We start from the raw sequence: 23,200 nt of genomic DNA on the forward strand, positions 1-23,200 counted from the left end.
TGTACATGCTAGTTCTTTTTGTATAAGTGATTTAGTATTGATTTACAAAATTAGAAGGCTACAGGAGTATAGCGCCACACCATTCCCACCACTAGAGTTTCGAATCCCCAGTCCCTCCACTGTAAGCTACAGCAGTTTTCCTAAGCTTGCAGATATGGGTTAACTATTTCTACAACTGTCTATAGTTGTATGTAATTACCCCACACACACATACACACACATACTTTTTTTTTAAGGTCCCTTCTTCTCTTCCATTTCACATCACACATAAACCTATTACTACATCCAAATATCCCTCTCTTTTTCCTCTTCTCTGTCTGGGTCTGGATGGAGTTGAACCCTCTGGTCATCTTCCCCCTATCACTTTCCCCCCAGTGGGAGTTTGGATCAAAATTATTTTAGGGGTGAAGGAGGAGGAAGGTCTGGCTAATTGCTTCTCCGATGGACATGGGTGTTAGTAGGTCAATTCACTCCCCCAATCGGTTTCTATCTTTCCCTAGTAGGATAGAGCTCTGGAGAAGTAACGTTTCAGGACATGTTGTGAGGTCATCTGCCCAGAGAAGTCAGAATGGAATCATGACAGCATCTCCAAGTATTTTATTAAACTATGTATCTCAAAGTTTGGTACAGATTTCCATACAACCTCTCATCTCCCCATAATAGGTGTCTATGAGACACTCTTTTCCCCAATCTGTGTCCTTTTTCCACTGTCATACACCAGGACCCTTCCATCCCATCCCCTCCTTTCCTAGAGTCCTTTGCTTTGGTGCAATATACTGTATCCAGTCTTAAGTTTCACCTTATGTTGTCCCTTAACTATCCTTGCTTCTGAAATCTCACCTATGAGTGAGATCATTTGGTATTTGTCCTAATATTTCTGGCTCATCTCATTCAACATAGAACCTTGAAGTTCCAGTATACCATTTTTAATAATAGCAGTTTTAGGAGATTTCACAGCAAAATTAAGTCGAAAGGAGACATTTCTCATATGCTAGCCTCTCCCACTGTCAACATTCCTTATCAAAGCATTTCATTTGGTGGACTTACCTTGAGCATTACCACCTCAAATTCACAGCTTGTTTTAGGTTGGCTTTGGACAAATACATAATGTCCTTGCTTTAACTTTCATTTCTATGTTTACTAGTGAGTTTAGTTGTTTATTCATTGTATTTTTTCTCTTAAAAATTGCCTGTTTATATTTTTCAGAATTTTTTTTTAGTTGGTTGTCTCTTTCCTGGTGATATGTACCACTTTCATAGATTCTAGATATTAATTTGTGCATGTTTGTTGCAAGTGGCTCCTAGTGTGCCTTTTGTTCAACTTTTCTATAGTATTATTTATGACTTAATTTTTAGGTAGTAAAATCTTTCTCTTCTAACTTCAGTATCGCTGTATTGAGGGGATGTTGTTTTACAGAATCGTTGGCATCACAGGGGTACATTTTTCCTAAGATAGTTATCAGTACATGTCACCCTTGACCATAGGGTCTTAGATGCCCAGTCTCCTCTTAGTATACCTTTCTTTCCTCTCAGTCCTTAACTCTGCTGTGGTACACCAAGCCCATTGAGGTTCCGCCCTGTATTGTCCTCTGCTTTTTTCCTTAGGTCTCATCTACAAGTGAGATTATTGGCATTCTTCTTTCTCCTGGCTTTTTTTGCTCAACAGGACTCCCTCCAGTTCATCCATGTTGTAGCAAAAAAGAAAATGTTGTTTCTTACAGCTGAGTAGTATTCCACAACTTCTTTGACCACTCATCTGTTGTTGAACACTTTGTTGCTTTCCAAATTATAGCTATTACAAATAGAGTTGCTATGATCCTAGGCATGCATAGATCTCTTTGGATAAATGTTTTTGTGTTCTTTGATAGATCTTAAGGAGAGGAATTGCCAGGGCATATAGTAGGTCCATTTTTTAACATTTTGAGGAATTTACATTCCTACCAACAGTGTAAAGGGTTCCTTTTTCTCCACATCCTCACCAACGCTTGTTTGTCCTTTTTCATGTAGGCCATTCTCAGAGACATGATGATAGATCATTGTCTTGATTTGAATTTTTCTGATCAGTGGCTTTAAGCATTTTTCATGTTTATTGTATATCTGAATGTTTGGTGAAGAGTATGTCCAGTTCTTTCCCTGCTTTTTAAAAAAATGGAGCTGTTTTATGAGTTTTTCATAGGTTTTGATAATTAGCTCTTTGATGTATGGTATGTAAAGATTTTTCCCATTCTGTGCTGTATCTCTTTGGGTAATGGTTCATTTTGCTGTGCAGAAGCTTTTCACATTGGTATTCCTGACTCATCCTACCCAACACTTTTCCTTCAAGTTCCAACCAAGGTGAGGCGAAGATTGAGATTTTAGAGTTTCTGGTCTAGTATTTAGCCTTTTGATTGTAATGATGATTCTTCTAGTCCAAGGTCTTGAGCTTTTTTTTTACCAGAGCACTGCTCAGCTCTGGCTTGTGGTGGTATGGGGATCAAACATGGAATCTCAGAGTCTCAGACATGAGTCGTTTTGCATAAATAACATTTATGCCATCCCCCCCAATTCCATTTCCTTTTGCTGTTTGCTTTCATAGTCTTCAATATACAAGTCTTATCACCTTTATTATTTATTCCTATATATCTGATGTTTTTTTATGCTGTTGTAAGTGGAATTGTTTTTATTATTGTTATTTCTTCCAGTGTACTTACTATATGCATAAAGGACTGCCTCTGGTTTTTTTGTATCTTAACCTTGTAGGCTGATTAATATATTTCCTAAGGAGTTCTTTCCTTTTTTTTTTTTTTTTTTTTTTTTGATAGAGAGACACCTGCAGCACTACTTCTACTCATGAAGCTTTTGCTGCAGGTGAAGAATGTGGCTTGAACCTGCCTAATTCATTGTGCACTATAATGTGTGTGTTCTACCAGACGTGCCACTAACTAAGGATTTCTAAAAGTTTTCTACATACACTGTCCGGTCATCTGCAAATTGTGATTTCACTTCTCTTTCAATTTGGATCTCTTAATTTTTGTTCTTGCCTAATTGCTTTAAAGACTATGTTAATCGGAGTCCAGCGGTAGCGCAACGGGTTAAGCGCACGTGGCACCAAGTGCAAGGACCAGAGTAAGGATCCCGGTTCAAGCCCCTGGCTCCCCACCCGCAAGAGAGTCGATTCACAGGCAGTGAAGCAGATCTGTAGGTATCTGCCTTTCTCCCCCCCTGTCTTCCCCTCCTCTCTTCATTTCTCTCTGTCCTATCTAAAAACAACATTAATAAAACAATTAATAATAACTACAACAATAAAAACAAGGGCAACAAAAGGGACAATAAAAAAAAAAAGACTGTTAATCATTACAGAAATAGCAGACAGCCTTGATGTAAGAGGGAAGGCTTTCAGTTTCTCATTAAGTATGATATTGGCTATGAGTTTGTTGTGTACAGCTTTTACTAAATTGAAGAATGTTCCCTCTCTTTAAAGGTTTCATCATAAAAGAATGTTGATTATCAAAATTTTCTCAGCATGTAGCAAAATCCTAGTCTATTTATAACTTATCAATTACAACTTCCTAATTCTAAAACTACAGAAATATTTTTCTTCTGATAGCATTTGAAGGAAAAAAGTTAAAACTATCAGTTAGTGTTTACCATTTAACCCTTTACATTTGAAATGTCACATTTTACCTTTTTTTTACCAGAGCACTGCTCAGCTCTAGTTTATGGTGTGGGGGATTGAACCTGGGACTTTGGAGCCTCAGGCATGAGGGTCTGTTTGCATAACTATTATGCTATCTACTCTATCTGTCCCAACTACAAGCTTACTGAAAATCTTTAATGTAATGAATTTCATTAAAAATCCTTTAATCTTACTAGGAATTTTGTCTATATTGACTTGTAGATTACTTGGGGATAATAGAAAATTTATAATGTCAAATATAATATTGGACTTTTATAGCTTTTTTTCCTCGAGATTTTGTGCCTCTTTTGTTAATCTGTTTATTTGTACTGTGAGTAGGTTTTTTTCCCTCTATTATATTTCCTGTTTTATTTTGCTATGAGATAATAAAATTTTTTTCTGTGACACCATATTAGAAGCTTAATTTTTTTAGTTGATTTCTTAAAGATTGTTCAGAATCTCTAGGATGTTTTAGAGTGACTAAAGAGAGGCATCTTGTTTAGGTTTAAAAGGGGCACTTCTGGATATTTTAATATTAAAGTTGATCTTATTCCCTTGTACTCATTTTGTTAAAGTTTTTCACTTACTGAGGATTTATGTCAAACTCAGTGCTATAGCAGGTACTTTGTATATTTATTCGGATAATCAATATTAACTCACTGAATTAACTTTTTTTTTTTTTGCTTTTGAACTCTTGCACACTCTGTGAATATACTTATTTGGTCATGATATATTCCTTTTAATAACCTAATTTACCAATATTGTTTTAAAAGATTGAATGAGATCATATGTGATTGTTTTACAAACTGTGCCTCAAGTAAATGCTTGACTTTAGTACTCACTGTTATTACTAATTCCATCAAGTGCATTAATGTACCTAATCATTCTTCACATTGAAAGTAAAACAAAGATAAGCCATGTGCAATAGACATTGCACTAGGTAGGTCTCTTCTGACCTACCCACAGTTCAGGGTGCACCGTCTCTTGTATAAGCCCACTCCACCCTCCCTCTGGAGATTATCACCACGGTAGGAATATTTGTCATGTTTTTTTTTTTTTTTTTTTTTTTTAACCAGAGCACTGCTCAGCTCTGGTTTATGGTAGATTGAACCTGGGACTATGTAGTCTTGGGCATGAGAGTCTCTCTGCATAACCATTAAGTTATCTACCCCCACCCTTGTCCTGATTTTTAACTTGAATGAAAAGATGATGTTTTTAAAATCTCATCTGAGAAATTATGATCATAAAATATAAACCTGTGGATTACATGATTGGTGCATAAACATTCTGTTTGGATATATATATATATATATATATATATATATATATATATATAGTCAGTCAATTACTTAAAAGTTTGGTCTCCATCTTTTGAAAAGAGCTTGAAGTGTTAATCTGAGGCAGACATATAAAGTAGAAAATGGAGACCTGTTGCATTCTCATCAACAAGCAGATTATGGGGTTTTTTTTCCTGTCTATTCAGAATCCTTCATCTGATATTTAAAATGTATTTATGTTGAGTCATTTCTTTCTTTTGGCTGGTGAACCAAAAGATCATGAAATGATTCTGTAGAGGCTACTAGTAGCATTACACTCAGTTTATCTATCAGATAAGAGGCCTGCAAATGGAAGTCGCCTCACGTCCTACGTCTGGTAATAACACTGATGCTGGGCCTTTTGTAACTGGTGCACCATTGATTAGCTCATGAGCCCACTTCCAGAGAACCTAATGATGAAAGGCAACTATATCTCAGAAGAGTATTAGATTTTGATGGGCTTTGTTTTTAAAGCATTTTTTTTCTTTCCTTTTTAAATGTTTAAATACTCCTGTGCTTTCTGTGGGGATAGGAAGAAGGTGACCAAATGGAAGTTAATGCACATACTTGGAATTGCATTTCCTAGGAAATTGGAAAGGCAGATGTTTTGAGGTTCAGTACAACTTACACCTTCAAATTACCCACATTGAACCAAAACTTCTGGCTGGGGGGGGAAATAATAGGCTGAATCTTACAGCTGTTTTGCTTTATTTCTAACTTTTAGTGAAACAGTTCCAATGATTAACCTGTTTCTGAAGAGACCTTATACACCTCTATCCTTCCCCCCTCTAACTTATTATCTTCCTATAACCTCTGGGCATCAGTGACAGTTTAAGGAAAAAAATACTGTAAATTTCAGAGAATAACTTTTTAAAGTATTCTTTAAGGGAAAGTTTATCATACCATAGAGAAAAGTAATAAGTTCCCTGGATCACTAGAAATATACCTTAGCTGTCTTCACTACTGGCCAAGCACAACAAGGTCCTAGTGTGTATAGTTTTATGACTGAGATCCCAGGGAAGTTATTTCATGTATTTCACTGACTCTTTTCCCAGAGCAATAATGAAATTTCACAGTATGAAAATGGAAGAAATCAATAAAATTATCCGTGATCTTTGGAGAAGTACCTATCGTGGACAAGGTAATTAACACGTGTCACAACTATTCCAAACCCCCTCTCCCCACCCATTGCTCAGTATGAGCTCTCACTATGCCACTGTCACTTCTTGGACCTCTTTATGAAGATCTCCTTGAGATTTTATTTACTGGTTGATACTTATTTGGCTAGGGGAGAGAGAGGGAGAGAGACACCTGCAGCACTGCTTCACCACTCATAAAGCCTTTCCCTGTGGATGGGGGCGGGGGGGGGGGGGGGGGTCAGCTAGAAACTTGATACTTGTGCATGATAGCATGTGCTCAACCAGGTGTGCCACCACCCAGCCCCCTCCTTGAGATTTTCTAAGAATTCTTATCTTGACAGAATCTCATAGCAAGAAAAAAAGTACAACGCTTTCTGTTTCAAAGTCTGACCGGACATCCATATTTGACTATGATGCACATTATATTTAACTGATGACATAATAGGTTCTGTTGAAGTGTAGATAGGGATAAGCTGAAAGATAAGAAGAAAATCATTAAGAGGAAACTCTTAACACAGGCACTAAGAAAAGCAGGAGTAGTAAGCCTGAGGGTTGAGACATTTGGGTTTTCTCTGACCAGGAATTCTCTTGAACCCTCTCAGCTACAGAAAAAGATTTCAAACCACTATTTCCCCAAGATAAGGTCACTCTCATACATTGTTCCAGGGGTTCACTTGATAATGGTGGTAAATGACAAATGGCTACAGAATATAAGTTCCTCTGAAATTGTCTTCTTCTTGAGTCAGATATTGAATACATAGAAATTCGATCTGATGCCGATGAAAATGTATCAGCTTCTGATAAAAGGCGGAATTACAACTACCGAGTGGTGATGCTAAAAGGCGATACGGCCTTGGATATGCGAGGACGATGCAGTGCTGGGCAAAAGGCAGGTATCTCAAGAATCTTTGGAACCACCTTTACACGGAGCTGACAGAAATGATGCCAGTTTGGTACATATTCCTACAAGTGCCCTTGAATGGCGGAGGACTCCCTGCTGCTCTGTGAGAGGAATCAGTATCAACCACACTCTCCAGTCCTGCTCAGCTCCTCCTGCAGCATCACTATATAAAGTCGGCTTTTAGGAAAGGAGCCAAAAACATTTTCATAGCAAGATTTAGAATAAGGAACTAAAGTTAGTTTATTGTTTCAGAGTATAGGTTACAATGTTACCAGTTAGAAGACACTACTATTTTGCCAGCCATCAAAAGAGAAAAAAATGCAGTTGTAATTGTAAAATGCATCCTGATTTCAATAGGAAGAGGGATGTTTTAGATTTACTGATAACTAGATCATAGGTTGAGATAAATGAGATGTTACATTATAAATCTTACTGAGAATACCATCACTACTCCCAGTCCTGCATTTGACCGGGGGACCATTTAAAAAGAAAATGGAGGGGCTCCATGGTTCAAGCCCCTGGTCTCACCTGAAGCGGGCAGCTTGTTGAGCTGTAAGGCAGTGCTGCAGGTGGCCCCTCTCACGTTCTCTGTCCTATCAAATAAAGAAGGGGGGAAGCAATAAATTTGTTGTGCAGCCACTGAGCCCCAGCAATAACCCCAGTAGCAATAGACCCACCAGTGCCACCCCTACTACCCTCACCACATGCATAGAGACTGGCTATAAGGCCAGGTTACATAGCACCTCAGGAAGCCGTCTAGACTACATCTGGAGTACTGAGCAAATCAAGAAAGGAGGAATGAAATGTTAGAGTCAGGTAAGTGGGACTTGCTTCCTTTGGAATGTTTGAGTCCTCTTAGTCACAGCTTCCTCCTTTCAGACTAGAAACAGGAGGCTGTACCAGACCTGCTTTTTTTTTTTTTTTAACAAAAATTCTAGAAGTGAATGTTCATGTTATCTCAGTTATTTCATAAACAATTTTCAGTTTTCGCTCAACTCCATGCATGCAATTTTGGTCTCAACCCAGACAGCTGATACCAATTCAGGGCACTGGCAGATTATTATCTTAATCATAGTCTGCAAGAATGACAAGTTTGTGATCTATAATCAGTATCCCCTACACTTTGATGATTTGCAGTGGTAGTTAAGGATGAGAAAATACAGAATTTGAAACATGTCTTTGGATTTAAAAAATACTTCCTGTATAAAAGTAGATTTAGCAGAGCAAGGGCCCAGGTCCAGGTCCCCAATCACTACATTATGCACAGGGATGAGCAGTGCTGTGTGTCTCCTCTGGCTCTCACTGTATTGCCTATCTTTAAAAAAAAAAAAAAAAAAAAATTAGAAGCCCTCTGGGAGTAGCTGAACCAATAATTCCAGGGCTAAACCCCAGTAATAATCTTGGCTGGGGAAAAAAGGAGGGAGAGAGGCTAAATTCTAAAAGCTTTTCATTAACAATAATTACTTTGTTTTAATACTTTATTTCTTTACTGAATGGAGAGACACACAGAGAGAGACCTACAGGACTGCTCCATCATTTGTGAAGATTTCCCCCTGTAGTTGGGGACCAGGGCTTAAATCTGGGTCCTTGAGCATTTTAACATGTGTTTAACCGAGTGTTTCACTGCCCAGCCCCACAATAATCCCTTTGTATTAAGGGAGAAAAACAACACAAATAGTTTGGTAGAAACAGCCTAGAATTTCCATTCAGACTCCATACTAAGTGGGTGGTAGTGATAGCAGCACTAGGATTCAGACCCGGGCTGTGCCTGCCCCCCGAGGCCTAAATCAGGACCCTGGTTTGTGTGATATGCCAGCCTCCCCTGTGTCCAAGAACTTAAAATCTACAGCCTGATTCACTCACTGATACCTGCTCAACCAGTGCCGGGGGGGAAGTGATTTATAGTTATACAAAATTAGTTCACACATCTGGAATAGTCCTACATGTGGGCCAGTGAAACAGCTCACTTGGATTTTGTCACACATGACCCAGATTCAAGCTGACACCCCACTGCTTTGAAGGAAACTTTAGTGCTGTGATCTCTTTCATTCTCTGTCTCAAAAAAAAAATACTGCCATGTTTTTAATTCTTTATACATCAGTGATTTCAGTTATCTGGAATTCACGGGATTGGGTTTCTGTTAACCAGGAGAGAGCCTCAGTTTCAGTTGTTCACATTTCCTGCAGCCGGACATAAATAAATCATCTTTCTGGGGACCAGAGAAGAGCTCAGCCAGAGTTCAACTAAGAGCATAGGACTTGCATTGTCCCCTACCTTCTCTTTCCCATCCCACCCACCAAGTTTTTTTTTTTAATTTCTAATTTTTTATTTTATTAGAATAGAGAGAGGGAGAGAAAGATTCCTGCAGACCTGACTTACTGCTAGACCAACCCCCTGCAGGTAGGGAGCAGGAGCTCAAACCCAGATTGTAATATGTGCACTTAACTGGGTGAACCATCACCAAATTTTTAATGCAAATTAGAATAGGATATCTAGTGCCCCTTTTTGGACCACAGGAGAGAGATTTAGGAATGACTAAGAAGAAAAATCTCAAATCTCTGCAAAGTACATAGTGTCCAGGTTTTCTAACAAGTCTCATCAAGGGAATAGCATAGCAGGTCATGACTTTAAAGTTGTTAATCTTATACCTACACTAACATTCTTAGTTACAAATAAATGGTCATTTATGAGATGGTCTTCATTAGTTCACAGCTCCCATTCTAGTCCCATAGAGAACTTTTGTGTATCAGAAGTAACAATGGCAGTGTCAGATGCTAAAATAAATCTTTCTTATATAAAATATAATTTCATTAGCGGATACCACCAGGGACAGGGGAAGGTGGGAAGGCTGATGAATGGACATAAATCAGAACAAAATGCTGATTTTCAATGGTGTATATCTAAAAATTATAATGATATAATGCTATGATAGTTCAATAAAAAGATGTATATATAATTTTTTTCAAAAATAAATAAATGGTAATGTATTTTTAATTTATGCTTATGGTATCCGTAGTTCAGGTTGTAGCTGATAAAAATTTCCAGGTATGGAGTCAACATCATAATGCTACAGTATTTTCTCTTTTTTCCTTCAAGGTTATCCGAGGGGCTCGGTACCTGCACTACAAATCTATTGCTCCTGGAGAGCATTTTTTTCCACTTTGTTGCCCTTGTTATTGCTATTATTTATAGCTGTTTGTTGGATAGAACAGAGAGGAGGGGGAGAGACAGACACCTGCTTCATTGCTTGTGAAGCGACCCCCCCTGCAGATGGGTAGCTGGGGGGCTTGAACTGGGATCCTTGCGCTTTGTGCTATGTGTGCTTAACCTGCGGGGCCACTTTGTTTCTGCCGGGGCTTTGTGCCTGCATTGACTACCACTTCTCCTTGTGGCCTTCCCCACTCTGTTCAGATGCACTGCTCTTCTCTGCTCTTCCTGGGGTATCCCTGTGGTGTCAGGAGCTCAACGCTGAGTCCTCATATATAGCTAAGTGCTTTCTACCCAGTGAGCTGCTATCTGCTGACTACTGGGTCACCTTCTCAACTGACCCTGTGGTAGATGAAGAAAAGGTCTGTGCGTGCTCTCAGCTTTGCTATTTTCCAGGTGTTGGCCTCACTCATCATTCGCCTGGCCCTGGCCGAAACATTCTGCTTAAACTGTGGCATCCTTGCCTTAGATGAGCCAACAACAAATCTTGACCGAGAGAACATTGAATCTCTTGCACATGCTTTGGTTGAGTAAGTATCTCAAATTTGGGATCAGGTTGTGGTACATTTTTAAGATTAAAGATCCTCTAGATATGTCTTCCTTAGGGAAACTAGCTTATACCAAACCTTCAGCATATTTTTTTTCCTCAAGGAGAAACACCACAGCACCGATTGGTATTCCCATGTGCCAGTGTCTCGCAAACAGTAACTGACCTGCTGAATGAACTATTTATTGCCCAGCCCCATTGACTTTACCTTTCAGTAGTCAAGAGCTTGTGAAGAGCAGCCCAAAACATCCTGTATCTCCCCACTGGAAAGTTCATGGTGAGGGTTTTCCTGTAAACCTACCAAAAGTACCCACATGTCACACACAGCTTTTTGCATGTGAAAACAAAGTTGTGGGGACTAGTAGTGCTAAATTAAGTCAAAGCCAAGAAGGTAAAATCGCAGGTACATTCATCTGTAGTTGGGTACGAACTTCAGGGATGGGTAGTATTGATTTAAGGACTATACTGGCAGAGGAAGGACACTTTCCTTGAGGGAGAAAAGCTATCTGGTACACTGATTCCAAGTAGGTTCTTTCTGGCAGAATGGAGACATCCTGCATTACCAGCAAGAAAGAGCTAGTGACTTAAAAACCTACGTGTATTCCACTCCAGGCAGTGGGGAAGTGGATAGTTAGAAGGAAAAGTTTCAGGTCTCAGCAACATAGCTAGTCACCTCAGCATATAGATAATGAGCAAAATGTTCTCAGTACACCCACTCAGGCTCCTTGTGTGTCATAGTAATGATGCATTTAGTGACTAGTGGTGGCAGGATTCTAAGTAGGCACAGCCAGCCCTAAGCAGGTAGCAAGGTTTGCACGTTATTCCCCTGGCCTAGCTGGTCTGTTTTTTGTTTTTTTTTTCCCTTTCCAGAAAGAGAAACTAGTACTAGTAAGAGGCAAGAAAGAAAGGAAAGAAAGAAAGAAAGAAAGAAAGAAAGAAAGAAAGAAAGAAAGAAAGAAAGAAGACCAAGGCAAAGGAGTCAAGTCAGACTTAAAAGTTGAGCAGCATAAATACTAAGGAAAGTTACTAAAACATATATCTACTTTAGTGAAACTTTTGTGTTCTTACCAGTGGTGGAGTCGGGACATGCCCCCACTGTCTGGAAAGTCTGAGCTAAAGGTCTGGGTCCACCACCACCACCCCCTTGTCCCTTACTTCCTGCAGGGCTGTCAGAGACCTGACGCACTTCATAGGAAAAACCTGGTTGTCACACACAGCATGCATCCCTGTGTTTGATGAGATTCTCAGTGACTTTCTCAAAGGAAGGGGTCACTATGTTTTCTAGTAATAAAATGTTCTAAATATATTGTTTCAGGATAATAAAAAGCCGCTCACAACAACGTAACTTCCAGCTTCTGATAATCACACATGATGAAGATTTTGTGGAACTCTTAGGGCGTTCAGAATATGTGGAGAAATTCTACAGGATTAAGAAGAACATTGATCAGTGCTCAGAGATTGTGAAATGCAGTGTCAGCTCCCTGGGGTCTTACGTTCATTGAAAATATTTCTGGTGTCAACTGTGCCATTAAGAAAATTTATTATTTGTGTCTAAGATTCTGAATTGGTAAGTTCTAGAAATCTTGTTTGTGAAATTTAGACTGATGCTCTAAACTTCAGCGTCCTCTAAGTGGCCTTGACAGCTGAACTCAGTTTTTCTCCTCCCCTCAGGCCTGAAACTACCAACTCACCTTTCATCACCAAGGCACTCACTGTTCAGAAGTAGGTTCTTACTGCATTGACAACAAATGGTTTGGGCATTAAAAAATAAAAAATATATATATATGGTGTTAAGTGTGACCTGAATTCATTTCCTTGGATGTGATTTTTTTTTAAAGCTCATTAAGTAAGCATTAATAATTTGAAGACTATCAGGAATGACATTTTCATATTTACCTATTCTGTTAACTGACTTTGAGCCTCAGTTTCCCCAACTAAAGTTTAAAGTAGTTGAGTGGGCATTTAGGGGGGTCACAAGAGTCTTCAGTAATCAGCTGTAATATTGCCCTCCTTAACCGTAAGGGAATACATTCGTGTACATTTCAGTGAGTGTCTGAAACTGACAGAGCTGAAACCTACATCTGAGCATCTATGATAAAGTTTACTTTGTAAGTTTAGTGCAATAAAAATTAGCAACATAGTAAAATAAAAATTATAATGCACCATATTAAGAATTAGGAGAATATGCTCCCACCCTACAAGTATCATTTACCATCTTCAAACCGCAGTTGACTGCAGGTAACTAAGACCAAGGAAAGTGAAACTCCGTATGAGAGACTACTGTAATTCTGTGCCCGTCATCGCTCATCTCCACATGTCTCCGCCATAGGTAGGCAGACTGGATGGTCTCCAGAGGAACTGCCTCACTGTGTACACCCCCCCTTTGGAAAGCTCTGACCAAGAACCAACTTTCCTTCACTTGGGGCCTCATTTGTTGCCCTAAAGAAGTCTAGTACGTTCCTGTTTGTCTAGCTTGTGTATCATCTCAGCCTTCCCCCGAGTCCTGATTACTCTCCAATTAGACAATCCAGTGTGAAATGCAAAGTGGAGGCTTTTGTGGTCCAGACAGTGTTTCTGAAAGAATGTGTGGTAGTGGGGGGAGCCTTAAACTGTAGTAGACTAATCATGGCCTTCAAAGATTGCATGGGCTTAATCCCTAGCACCTGTGATGTTAATCTTATATGGCAAATGAGACTTTGCAGAAATAATTAAGGCTAAGGACTTTAAAAGGAGGAAATTACCCTAGTGAGCCCTAAGTATAATTAAGCATATCATAAGGAGGAGAGAAGACAGTGTACTAGCAGACGTAAAGGTTGAGTGAAGAGCTTAGAAGGTGGAGGAAGCTCTCCAAGCCAAGGAATATCAGAGATGACTAAATGAAAATGCAAGGAAATACTTGCTTTTTGCTATGCCCAGAGAGCCCTGGTAAAGAGCCAGCACTGCTGACACCATAACTTTTAGCCCAGTAAACTGATTTCTGACCTCGTAACTATAATAGAATAAATTGTGGTTTGAAGCTGCTGACTGTGGTAATTTTTAAAGCAGCAATGGAAAACTATTACAGTATTCACTGTGTTATCAGCTGTCTTTCATGCATCTAAAGTGATACTCTTTTTTCTTCAAATTTCTCAGTTACTCAAATTGTTTTCAGTGTTGTGTGGTTCACGTGATGAATCCTGGTTGAGGAAGGCTGGTCCAGGCTCTCACCCAGCCTCTAGATTAATGGGCTAAACAGGATAGCCAGCATGACAGCCACCTGCCTTCCGTCTACTTCAAGGTCCCTTGTGACTTTGTTCAATCATCCTAAGTAGCTTTGCAAAACTATAGTTACCTATATTTTCTAAGCTTATATGATCTCAGATGCTAAGATAAAAAAAAAAATCTCGGAACAAAAATCTAGGAATTCTTAAATTAAGGGCAAATTTAGTCATACTAAAATATATAAAATAGCCCATGTGTTTTGCCCTAGGAACAAATAGGTTTGTGAATCATTGCCAAGGAAGTCACGGAGGGGGGATTCTGACAGGCCCCCCAACACTAACTACTATCTGATAAAATTAAACCCTCTAACGTCAAATTCATAACTTCACAAAGACCAAAAGTACTTTCTTAATTACTTGTTATTAAATCTATTCTTACAATCACCTTAATAGCAAAGTATCCCACTAAGTTATAATTCCAGGTACCTTCTATCAACATTGTTTGCAATACCCATTATTAAAAAAAGGCAATACAAGATACATACAGGTAATGAAATGAAGTTACTAACAAATTAGAATAGACTTCCCAGTTTCTTGTCTGGTTCCCCTGAAGCTATGGCTTCCCTTTCCCCCTTTTCGGAGTGTTTTCTCTCCCATGACCCATCATACTATTACTGTGTTGCCCCCTCCTCTTCCTCAGATTTGCCTGAAAGTCCCATCCCTGCCTAAATACATCTGCCTTCTGCCTCAGTCTCCACTTGTGCTGATGCCTGGCCTTTTCATGTTCTACCATGCTCCTGTGCACTCTCGGTCTGAATCTCCCTTCTCCTTTGCTATTTGATGATCTCACCCCTCTCAGCTTTAAAGCGATTCTGGAAAAGGAAAGCAGTGTGTGTAAATAAAATATTCTTAGTTTGGGTTCACCCAGAAGTGGAACCTGAGACAGTGACTCAAGTGAGAGTTTATTGTAGAAGACGGGGGATTATACAGAGAAGAGAGTAGCCAATGAAAAGTATATCTTTCAACCAGCCCTGTCGGCAGCTAAAGCTTAATCTCACAAGAATATTGGCTAAATCTGTACTCAGAATTGTTTTACCTGCAGGGCAAGAGAGCTGGGGTCATGTCAAGCCCTGAGATTTATCGCTGAGGTCTGTGCCAAAGCATTTGATTGGCTGTATGCCATGGTGGAGCTGCCTCTCAGGGTTTGGTTTGGTTTGGTTTGGCTTTTTAAGTGTATGTAGCACTTTTTTTTTTTTTAGTTTTCAGACAACTTATTTTAATCTTATCAATGCATATGATGGGGTGGGGGGAATAAAAACAGGCTACGTGGCAGTGAACCCAGTAGAGCACATGTTATAAAGTGAAGGACCCAGGTTCATGCCTCCATTTCTCCCTGCAGGTGGGGATGGGAAGCTTTACAAATGCTGAAGAAGCCCTGTACGTGTTTGCTCCCAGGGTTATCACTGGAACTCAGTGCCAGTACTATGAATCCATGGCTCCTGGAGTCCATTTTTCTTTTTTTAAGGAGTATTTATTTACTTATAAAAATGAAACACTGACAAAAACCATAGGATAAGAGGGGTACAACTTCACACAACTCCCACCACCAGAACTCCGTATCCCATCCCCTCCCCTGATAGCTTCCCTATTCTTTATACCTCTGGGTGTATGGACCCAGGGTCACTATGGGGTACAGAAGGTGGAAGGTCTGGCTTCTGTAATTGCTTCCCTGCTGAGCCCAGCTTTTGAATGCCATGCTTTTAGAAAGTGGGAAAAGCAGAGAACAGGAGACACCAAAGCACTGCTCCACCGCCTGCCTGTTGAGTTCCTGCTGTCCCATGTGGTGCTGAAGATCTAAACCAGGGTCTGTGCATGTGAAGGATTACACTCTACCTGCTGAGCAACCCACTGGATCCTCACAGTGCCCAGCTTCTAAATACATAGAGACTTTTCTTTTGCCTCCACAGTTATTGCTGGGGTTCAGTGCCTGCACTACAAATCCACTGCTCCTGGTGGCCTTTTTTTTTTTTTTCTGTTTTGTTGTTATTGTTGCCATTATTGCTGCTGTTGTTGGATAGGACAGAGAAATCAAGAGAGGAGGAAAAGACAGAGGAGAGAGAAAGCTAGACACCTGCAGACCTGCTTCACCGCTTGTGAAGTGACCACCCTGTAGGTGGGGAGCCCGGGGCTTGAACCAGGGTCCTTATGCTGGTCCTTGCACTTTGCACCATGTGCATTTAACCCGGTTAACTACTGCCCAGACCCCCCCCCCACATACTTTTTTAAGTGTGATTAACAGTGTGCAGTAAATATAGCATTTGATACATGTGTAAAATTCATCAATTTTCCACAAAACCTCCAGCCTAAGTCCTCCACCATCATGCACCAGGATCTGAAAGCTCTCCCACTTAAACCCCTGCCCACCCCTAGAGTCCTTTACTTCTCAACTTCTGCCCATGAGTGAGGTCATTCATTACTCATCTTTCTCTTTCTAGCTTATCTTACTTAACGTGGTTACACACACACTTTTTTTCCCTTTTTGTTGCCATTGTTGTAGCCTTGTGATTATTATTGTTGATGCCATTCATTGTTGGATAGGCCAGAGAGAAATGGAGAGAGGAGGGGAAAACAGAGGGGGAGAGAAAGACACCTGTAGACCTGCTTCACCGCCTGTGAAGCGACTCCCCTGCAGGTGGGGAGCTGGGGACTCGAACCAGGATCCTTACGCTGGTCCTTGCACTTTGCTCCATGTGCATTTAACCCACTGCACTACCACCGACCCCCCCCCACACACACACACACACTTGTAAAGTAGAAAGTAAGGAAGGTTCAAGATGTTAGTATAGGAAGTAGGAAGCTCCTGAGCTCACCTCGCACAGATACACTAAGCATACGGTTGTATGTACTAATCCGTGAAAAGTGCCTGAGGATGAGCTGAACGCCAGCTCCACACGAGACAAAAGAATGGTAGCCTGAATGGGTAGAAGAGGCAGAGGTGCAGAATTCAAGAAACTGTAGCACTGACATAGACTCAAAACCAAGAGGGCTACCCCATATCAGGCCCCTAGCCTGTAAGCCTGCATTAGAAATAGAAGCTCCCCCCAAAACATGTAGCTTTGAAAACCTGTGGGGCTTGAGAACATGATGTCCATGGAGTGGTGGGGAAAGAAAAGCCAGGCAGAGTCGTCCCAGAGCTTGACACAAAAGTATTAATTTGACCAGATAGGTGACTCTGGATAGAGTGAGGCTGCAGGCTCTAGTCCCAGTACTGGGTATGCTGGAGTAGTGCTCTAGTTTCTCTCATAAAAAATTATATTTTTTTTTCTTTGTCTCTTCCACAAAATGAATCTTAAATAAAAACAGCACATAAGGATCCCAGTTCTAGCCCCCGGCTCCCCACCTGCCCAGGAGTCGCTTCACAAGTGGTGAAGCAGGTCTTCAGGTGTCTTTCACTCCACCTCTCTGTCTTCCCCTCCCCTCTCCATTTCTCTCTGTCCTATCCAACAACAACAGCATCAATAACAACAATAAAAATAAATATATTTTTTAAAAAATAGTAGCTTTAACCACATCTAAATAATGCATAAGGGCTCACTAGCTAATAAAAAGCATCCTTGGATGTGTGTGTGCGTGTGCACATGTGTGTACAAACACAAAGGTCTGTTGGCACTCCCTCTAGTGACGAGGGCAGGGGTGGGCACTTTTCACTTATCCTCCACCTGACAAGAGTTGCAGTGGCAGACACCATTTTAGCCACCTACTAACTCGAGAGGACAGACTTGCCAAACATCCTGGCCTTGTGCAGGGTCAACTGGCCCTGTCATGTCTCCCCTTAAAGCCAGCCTACTGTCCTCCTGCTGAAGCCAGAGGAGCTCTTAAGGGATACAAGCCAAGGCATGCCATCTGCACCTGTCCTTGGCCTCACTACAGCTTGCTGGTGCCATCAAGTAAGGGAATTAGACACTCACTCATCTAGAATCTTGACTCTTACAGCTAACCCCGCCCTCAAGGGGACACCCCTAGCTCACTGGATTTGGAAGTCAGTGTTGTGTGACTATGGCTCTAAGGTCCACACACAGCTGCAAGGTCATTAGGGTCTGACCTCCAATCAGTGTTTAAAAAAAAAAAAAATTAAGTAACAGAAAAGATGCCCCTCTTTGGAACAGAGAAGGTTGAGGGAACCCATCATGCTGCCCAGACAACCACAAAGGTTTGAGAGACAGCCAAAGTAGGGCCAAGTAGAAATGATCAACACCTACAAAAGACGAAGAAAGGCAGTTGTTTCATCTAATACATAGAACCAGTTAAGCAAAATAAACAGGTTTCAAACAAAGGAACAAAACAAAAATGCCTTAGTAAAACAATGGGAAGCAATCTACCAGATAAAGAATTCAAAAACCGACAATATACAAAAGTGAGCCAAAGAGCTAACTAAGTAGAATATGTTACCCTGTATGTGGCCCAGGTTATATATGGCCCTGGTACCATATGGGAATATTATAGCAACTGGAAAGCTCAGATGTGTCTCTTTATCTGAATTTTAAAAAGCTGACCCAAGAGCAATGAAATCAGCATGTATATGGCACAAGCCCTACCACAAATTCAGTATTACAGAAAAGTACCTATCAGCAGCCCAGGAGGTGGCAAAGTGAATAAAATAAAAGCATTGGACTCTTAAGTATGAGGTCCTTAGTCCAAGCCCCAATACTGCATGTGCCAGAGGAATGCTCTGGTTCTCCCTGTCTCTCCTCATTAATAAATAATTTTTTATTTTTAAAAATACAAATCAAAAGTCAGAGTTGAAAAACACAGCAGCTAAATTTAGGGATCCAGTTGCAAACTTAAAAAAAAAAAAAAAAAGAACAGTAAATGAGCTTGAGGAGCCAGGTGGTGGTGCATCTGGTAGAGTGCAAACATCACAGTGCACAAGGATGGAGGTTCAAGCCCCCAGTCCCTCTACAGGGGGGGAAGCTTCATGAGTGGTGAAACATTGTTACAGCTGTCTTTCTCTTCCCCTTTTTATCACCCTATTTCCTCTTAATTTTCTGTCTTTATCCTAAATAAATAAAATATTTTTTAAAAGACAAAGTATGTAGGGTTTACATACAGTCTTATCCACATTTAAAAAAGAAAACATTTAGACCAGGTAGGCTTGATAGCTATGCAGACACAGTCATTCATTAAAAAGCAGCAGAATACACTTTTCTCATGTGCTCATGGAACATTTCAGGATAGATCATGTGTTCACCACACAAGCTTCAAACTTAAGGAAACTAAAATTATATCAAGCAATTTTTGGTTCACAGTTGTATGAAAGTAGAAATCATTCACAAAGATAAAGCTGAGGGTGAAAGAACAAAGGTGTAGAGATTAAGCAATACGCTACTGAATTAGCTACAGATAACGAAGAAAGGCGTATCCTGAAACAAATGAAAATGAAAATCCACATATCAAGTTTTACAGCGTGCAACTAAAGTGGATCTCAGAAAGACACAGGGACATGGGCTTAAACAATAAATTATTAAAACTAAGGTATTGAGAAAAAGAACAAGTGAAATACAACATCAACAGAAGAAAAAACACAAAGATCAAAGCATAAATAAAAGAGACTAGATAGAGAATGGAAGAAATCAATGAAACTAAAAGCTGGTTCTTTGAAAAGAAAGTTCACCTTTAGCTAGACTCACCAAGTAGATAATAGAAGAGGCAAAAATAAAATTAAGAAGAAGTTACCCCTTTTGTGGGCCAACAGAATATCACAGAAATACAAAGAATAATGAGAGAATGCTATAAAAAATTGTATTCTAACATTTTCACAACCCAGAAGAAATGGATGAGTTTCTAGAATCATGCACATTGAGTCAGGAAGAAACAGCAAATCTGAGTAGACTACTTATCAATAAATAAATTGAGCCAGTAGTCAAAAATTTAAAAATAAAAGTCCAGGGGCAGATGGCTTCATGGGGGAATTCTACTAATCAAAAAGTAGTACTTTTTGAATTCTTCCAAAAAGTCATAGAATACTTCCAAGCTCATTTCATAAATCCAGAATTGCCCAATACACAAAGCACCGACATATAAATAAATCCAACATCCCCAATGAACATGGATAAAATCTCAACAAAGTTTTATTAAAACAGATCAGTAACACACTGAAAGGATTGTACATTATGATTCAATAGGAGGCATTCCAGGGATGCATGGGTTTAACATACCCAAAATGGCCTACGTGATACATCCCATCACATCAACAAGTTGAAGGCTGAAGTCACACCATCACAGCTGGTGAAGTGGCACAGTGGTAGAGCATTGGTCTTATACATGTGTGGTGCTGTGTTTGGGTTCTCCTCTTCCTGCCCAACACACACACAAAATCTTTCAAAGCAGCAAATAATAATAATGGGGGGGGGGCTAGGCAGTAGCTCAGTGGCTTAAGTGCTCATAGCACAAAGCACAAGGACCAGCCTAAGGATCCTAGTTCCAGCCCCTGGCTCCCCCCTGCAGCAGGGAGGGGCAGGGCGGGGCAGGGCAGTGAAGCAGGTCTGCGGGTGTCTTTCCCGGCTCTATCTTCCCCTCCTCTCAATTTCTTTCTGTCCTGTCCAACAATAGTAACAACAACAAGGACAACAAAAATGAGAAAAATGGCCACCAGGAACAGTGGATTCATAGTGCAGGCACAGAGCCCCAGCAATAACCCAGGAGGCAGACACACACACACACACACACACACACACACACACACACAAATCATGATCATCAGTAAAGGTAGAAAAAAAGTATTTGACAAAATTCAACATCCATTTATGACCGAAGTTCTCAAGGTGGATGTAGAGAAAACATAGCTCAGCATAACAGATGTCATTTAGAGCAAGAAGAGCTTTTCTCTAAGATGGGCAACAGGACAAGGATGCCTCCTATACCACTTTTTGTTTTCCCAAAGCACTTCTCAGCTCTGACTTAAGGTGGTGCTGAGGATTGAACCTGGGAGCTCAGAGCCTCAAGCCTGAAAGTCATTTGTATAACCATTATGCTATCTCCCCCCCAGCCCTTCCCTATCTATTTTTATTTGGCATACTAATGAAAGAACAATCAGGCAAATGATGAAAAAAAAAAAGAGTCATCAAAATCAGAGAAAGGAAGAAGAAAAACTTTCACTATTTGCAGGTGACAATTTTCCCACCAGGTTTATTGCTGGTGCTCTATACACAACAATTATACCACTCCCAGCAGACATCTTCCTCTAGAGAGAAGGGGACACACACACACACACACACACACACACACACACACACACACACACACACACACACAGAATGAGAATGAATATGACCATAGCCCTACTTTGCAGATCAAAGCCCTACTTTGATGCTGTTTGCTTTCAGAGGGAAAGTAAAAGACAGGGAAAGAGGGTGGATGTGGATAGCATAGTGGTTATGCAAAGAGACTCTCATACCTGAGGCTCCAAAGTCCCAGGTTCAATCCTTAGCACCACCATAAACCAGAGCTGAGCAATGCTCTGGTAAAGAAAACAAAACAAACAAACAACAAAAAAATGGGGAGAGGCAGACAGAGCTACCATGCCTCTATTTCACCATTTACCATCTGCAAAGCTTTCCCTTTTGGTCATGCACACATGTAGTGTCTGGGACACAAACCCAGGTCCCAGCACAAGGCAAAATGTGCACTCTCCTGGGTGAGCCACCTGCCAGCCTCCAGCAAATGGTGCTTTGTATATAGAAAACAGAAAACCTCAAGATACCACCCCCAAGCCATCAGAATAAATGAATTAAGAGATGCAGGATACAAAGTCAAGATACAGAAATTGGTTGCATTTCTTTGAAACAATGATGATGATAATAAGAGAAATCACCAACTCTAGGACTGGAGAGGTAGCTCATCAGCTAGAGTGCATACTTTGCCATGCTAGACCCAGGTTTGAAGCCTGCTACCACATGGAAAGTGCTATGGCACTGGAGAAAGTTCCAGTACTGCGATGTCTCTCCCTCTTGCTTGTATTCTCTCTCACTTAGTGTGCCTGCTATATTGTGTGCACAACCCAGGCTTGAACTTGACCCCCATCACATTGGGAAGCTTTGATGCTGTGGTGTCTGTCTCTATATACAAAAAAAAATCCATTGTGGGAGTATGTATGTTCCCTCTCCCCCCTCTTTCTCTCCCTCCCTCCCTCTGACTTAGCAAATCAAATATTTTTTTAAAAAATACTTGACCACCTGCACTAGAGAAGCATCACCAGCAGTGGAGCACTGATGGATTATTCTCTACCTCCCCCCTCCCTGATTTCTGTCTTTATCCAATAAATAAAATATATTTTTATTATCTTTATTTATTGGATAGAGACATCCAGAAATCAAAAGAGGGTGATGGAGAAGGAGAGAGACAGAGACACCTGCAGCCCTGCTTCACCATTCACAAAACTTTCCCTTTGCACGTGGGGACTGGGGGGCTTGAACCTGGGTCCGTGAGCATTGTAATGTGTGCTCAACCAGGTGTGCCACCATCCAGCCCCAATAAAATATTTTAAAATACTTGAATCCATAAAGTTCCTAGAAGAAAATATAGTTATTAAACTCCTTGACATTAGTCCCAGTGATAGTTTCCTGATTTGATCCAAGAAACAAGTGGGAAAAAAAGTGAAGCTAAAAATAAAAATACTACACAGCAATGGCAACTATCCAAACAATGAATAGAAAACATACTGATGTGAGTATATACAAATCACACACACATCCAAGATACATAAAGAACTCATAAAAAATCTTTTTTACACTGAAAAAGAAAGTTCCTCAACATAAGAGCATATATGACAAACCCACAGCTAGCGTCAGGCTAAGTGGGGTAAAACTAAAAGCATTTTCCCTAAGATCTGAAACTAGGTAAGGATGTCCACTCTCACACTATCACTCAGCCTAGGCCTGGAAGGAAGGCATTGCTAGAGCAATCAGCCAAGAAAAAGAAAATAATATAAGTTGGAAAATATGAAGATACCATCTTTTGTAAAAAAAAAAAAAAAAAGTAATATAGAGAATGCACACACATACACAAACACACAACTGCTAGAAGTTAGGAAAGTATTAGGATACAAAATGAATGTACTTAAATCTGTCATTTCTATAAACAATGAGAGAGAAGGAAATAAAGAAAGCAATCCCATTTTGCAAGCTCAGACCTACAGGGTTGCAGAGGTTACACAGGCTCCTGTGCTGAATATGGGCCCC

At 40.3% G+C, this 23,200-nt stretch overlaps 1 protein-coding gene across 1 annotated transcript in view; it reads left to right on the plus strand.

Moving 5' to 3' along the window:
- The window catches only part of RAD50 (RAD50 double strand break repair protein), an 80,511-nt gene extending 68,227 nt beyond the window's left edge, over nucleotides 1-12,284 (plus strand). The window contains exons 22-25 of the mRNA XM_007519924.3: nucleotides 6,026-6,111; nucleotides 6,856-6,998; nucleotides 10,614-10,747; nucleotides 12,080-12,284. Of these exons, the coding sequence (XP_007519986.1) occupies nucleotides 6,026-6,111; nucleotides 6,856-6,998; nucleotides 10,614-10,747; nucleotides 12,080-12,266 (550 nt within the window). The 3' untranslated portion in view covers nucleotides 12,267-12,284. The remainder of the gene's footprint in view (nucleotides 1-6,025; nucleotides 6,112-6,855; nucleotides 6,999-10,613; nucleotides 10,748-12,079) is intronic.
- The last annotated feature ends 10,916 nt before the right edge of the window (nucleotides 12,285-23,200 follow it).

The sequence above is a fragment of the Erinaceus europaeus genome, chromosome 2, assembly GCF_950295315.1.
Source record: "Erinaceus europaeus chromosome 2, mEriEur2.1, whole genome shotgun sequence".
Taxonomy (NCBI): domain Eukaryota; kingdom Metazoa; phylum Chordata; class Mammalia; order Eulipotyphla; family Erinaceidae; genus Erinaceus; species Erinaceus europaeus.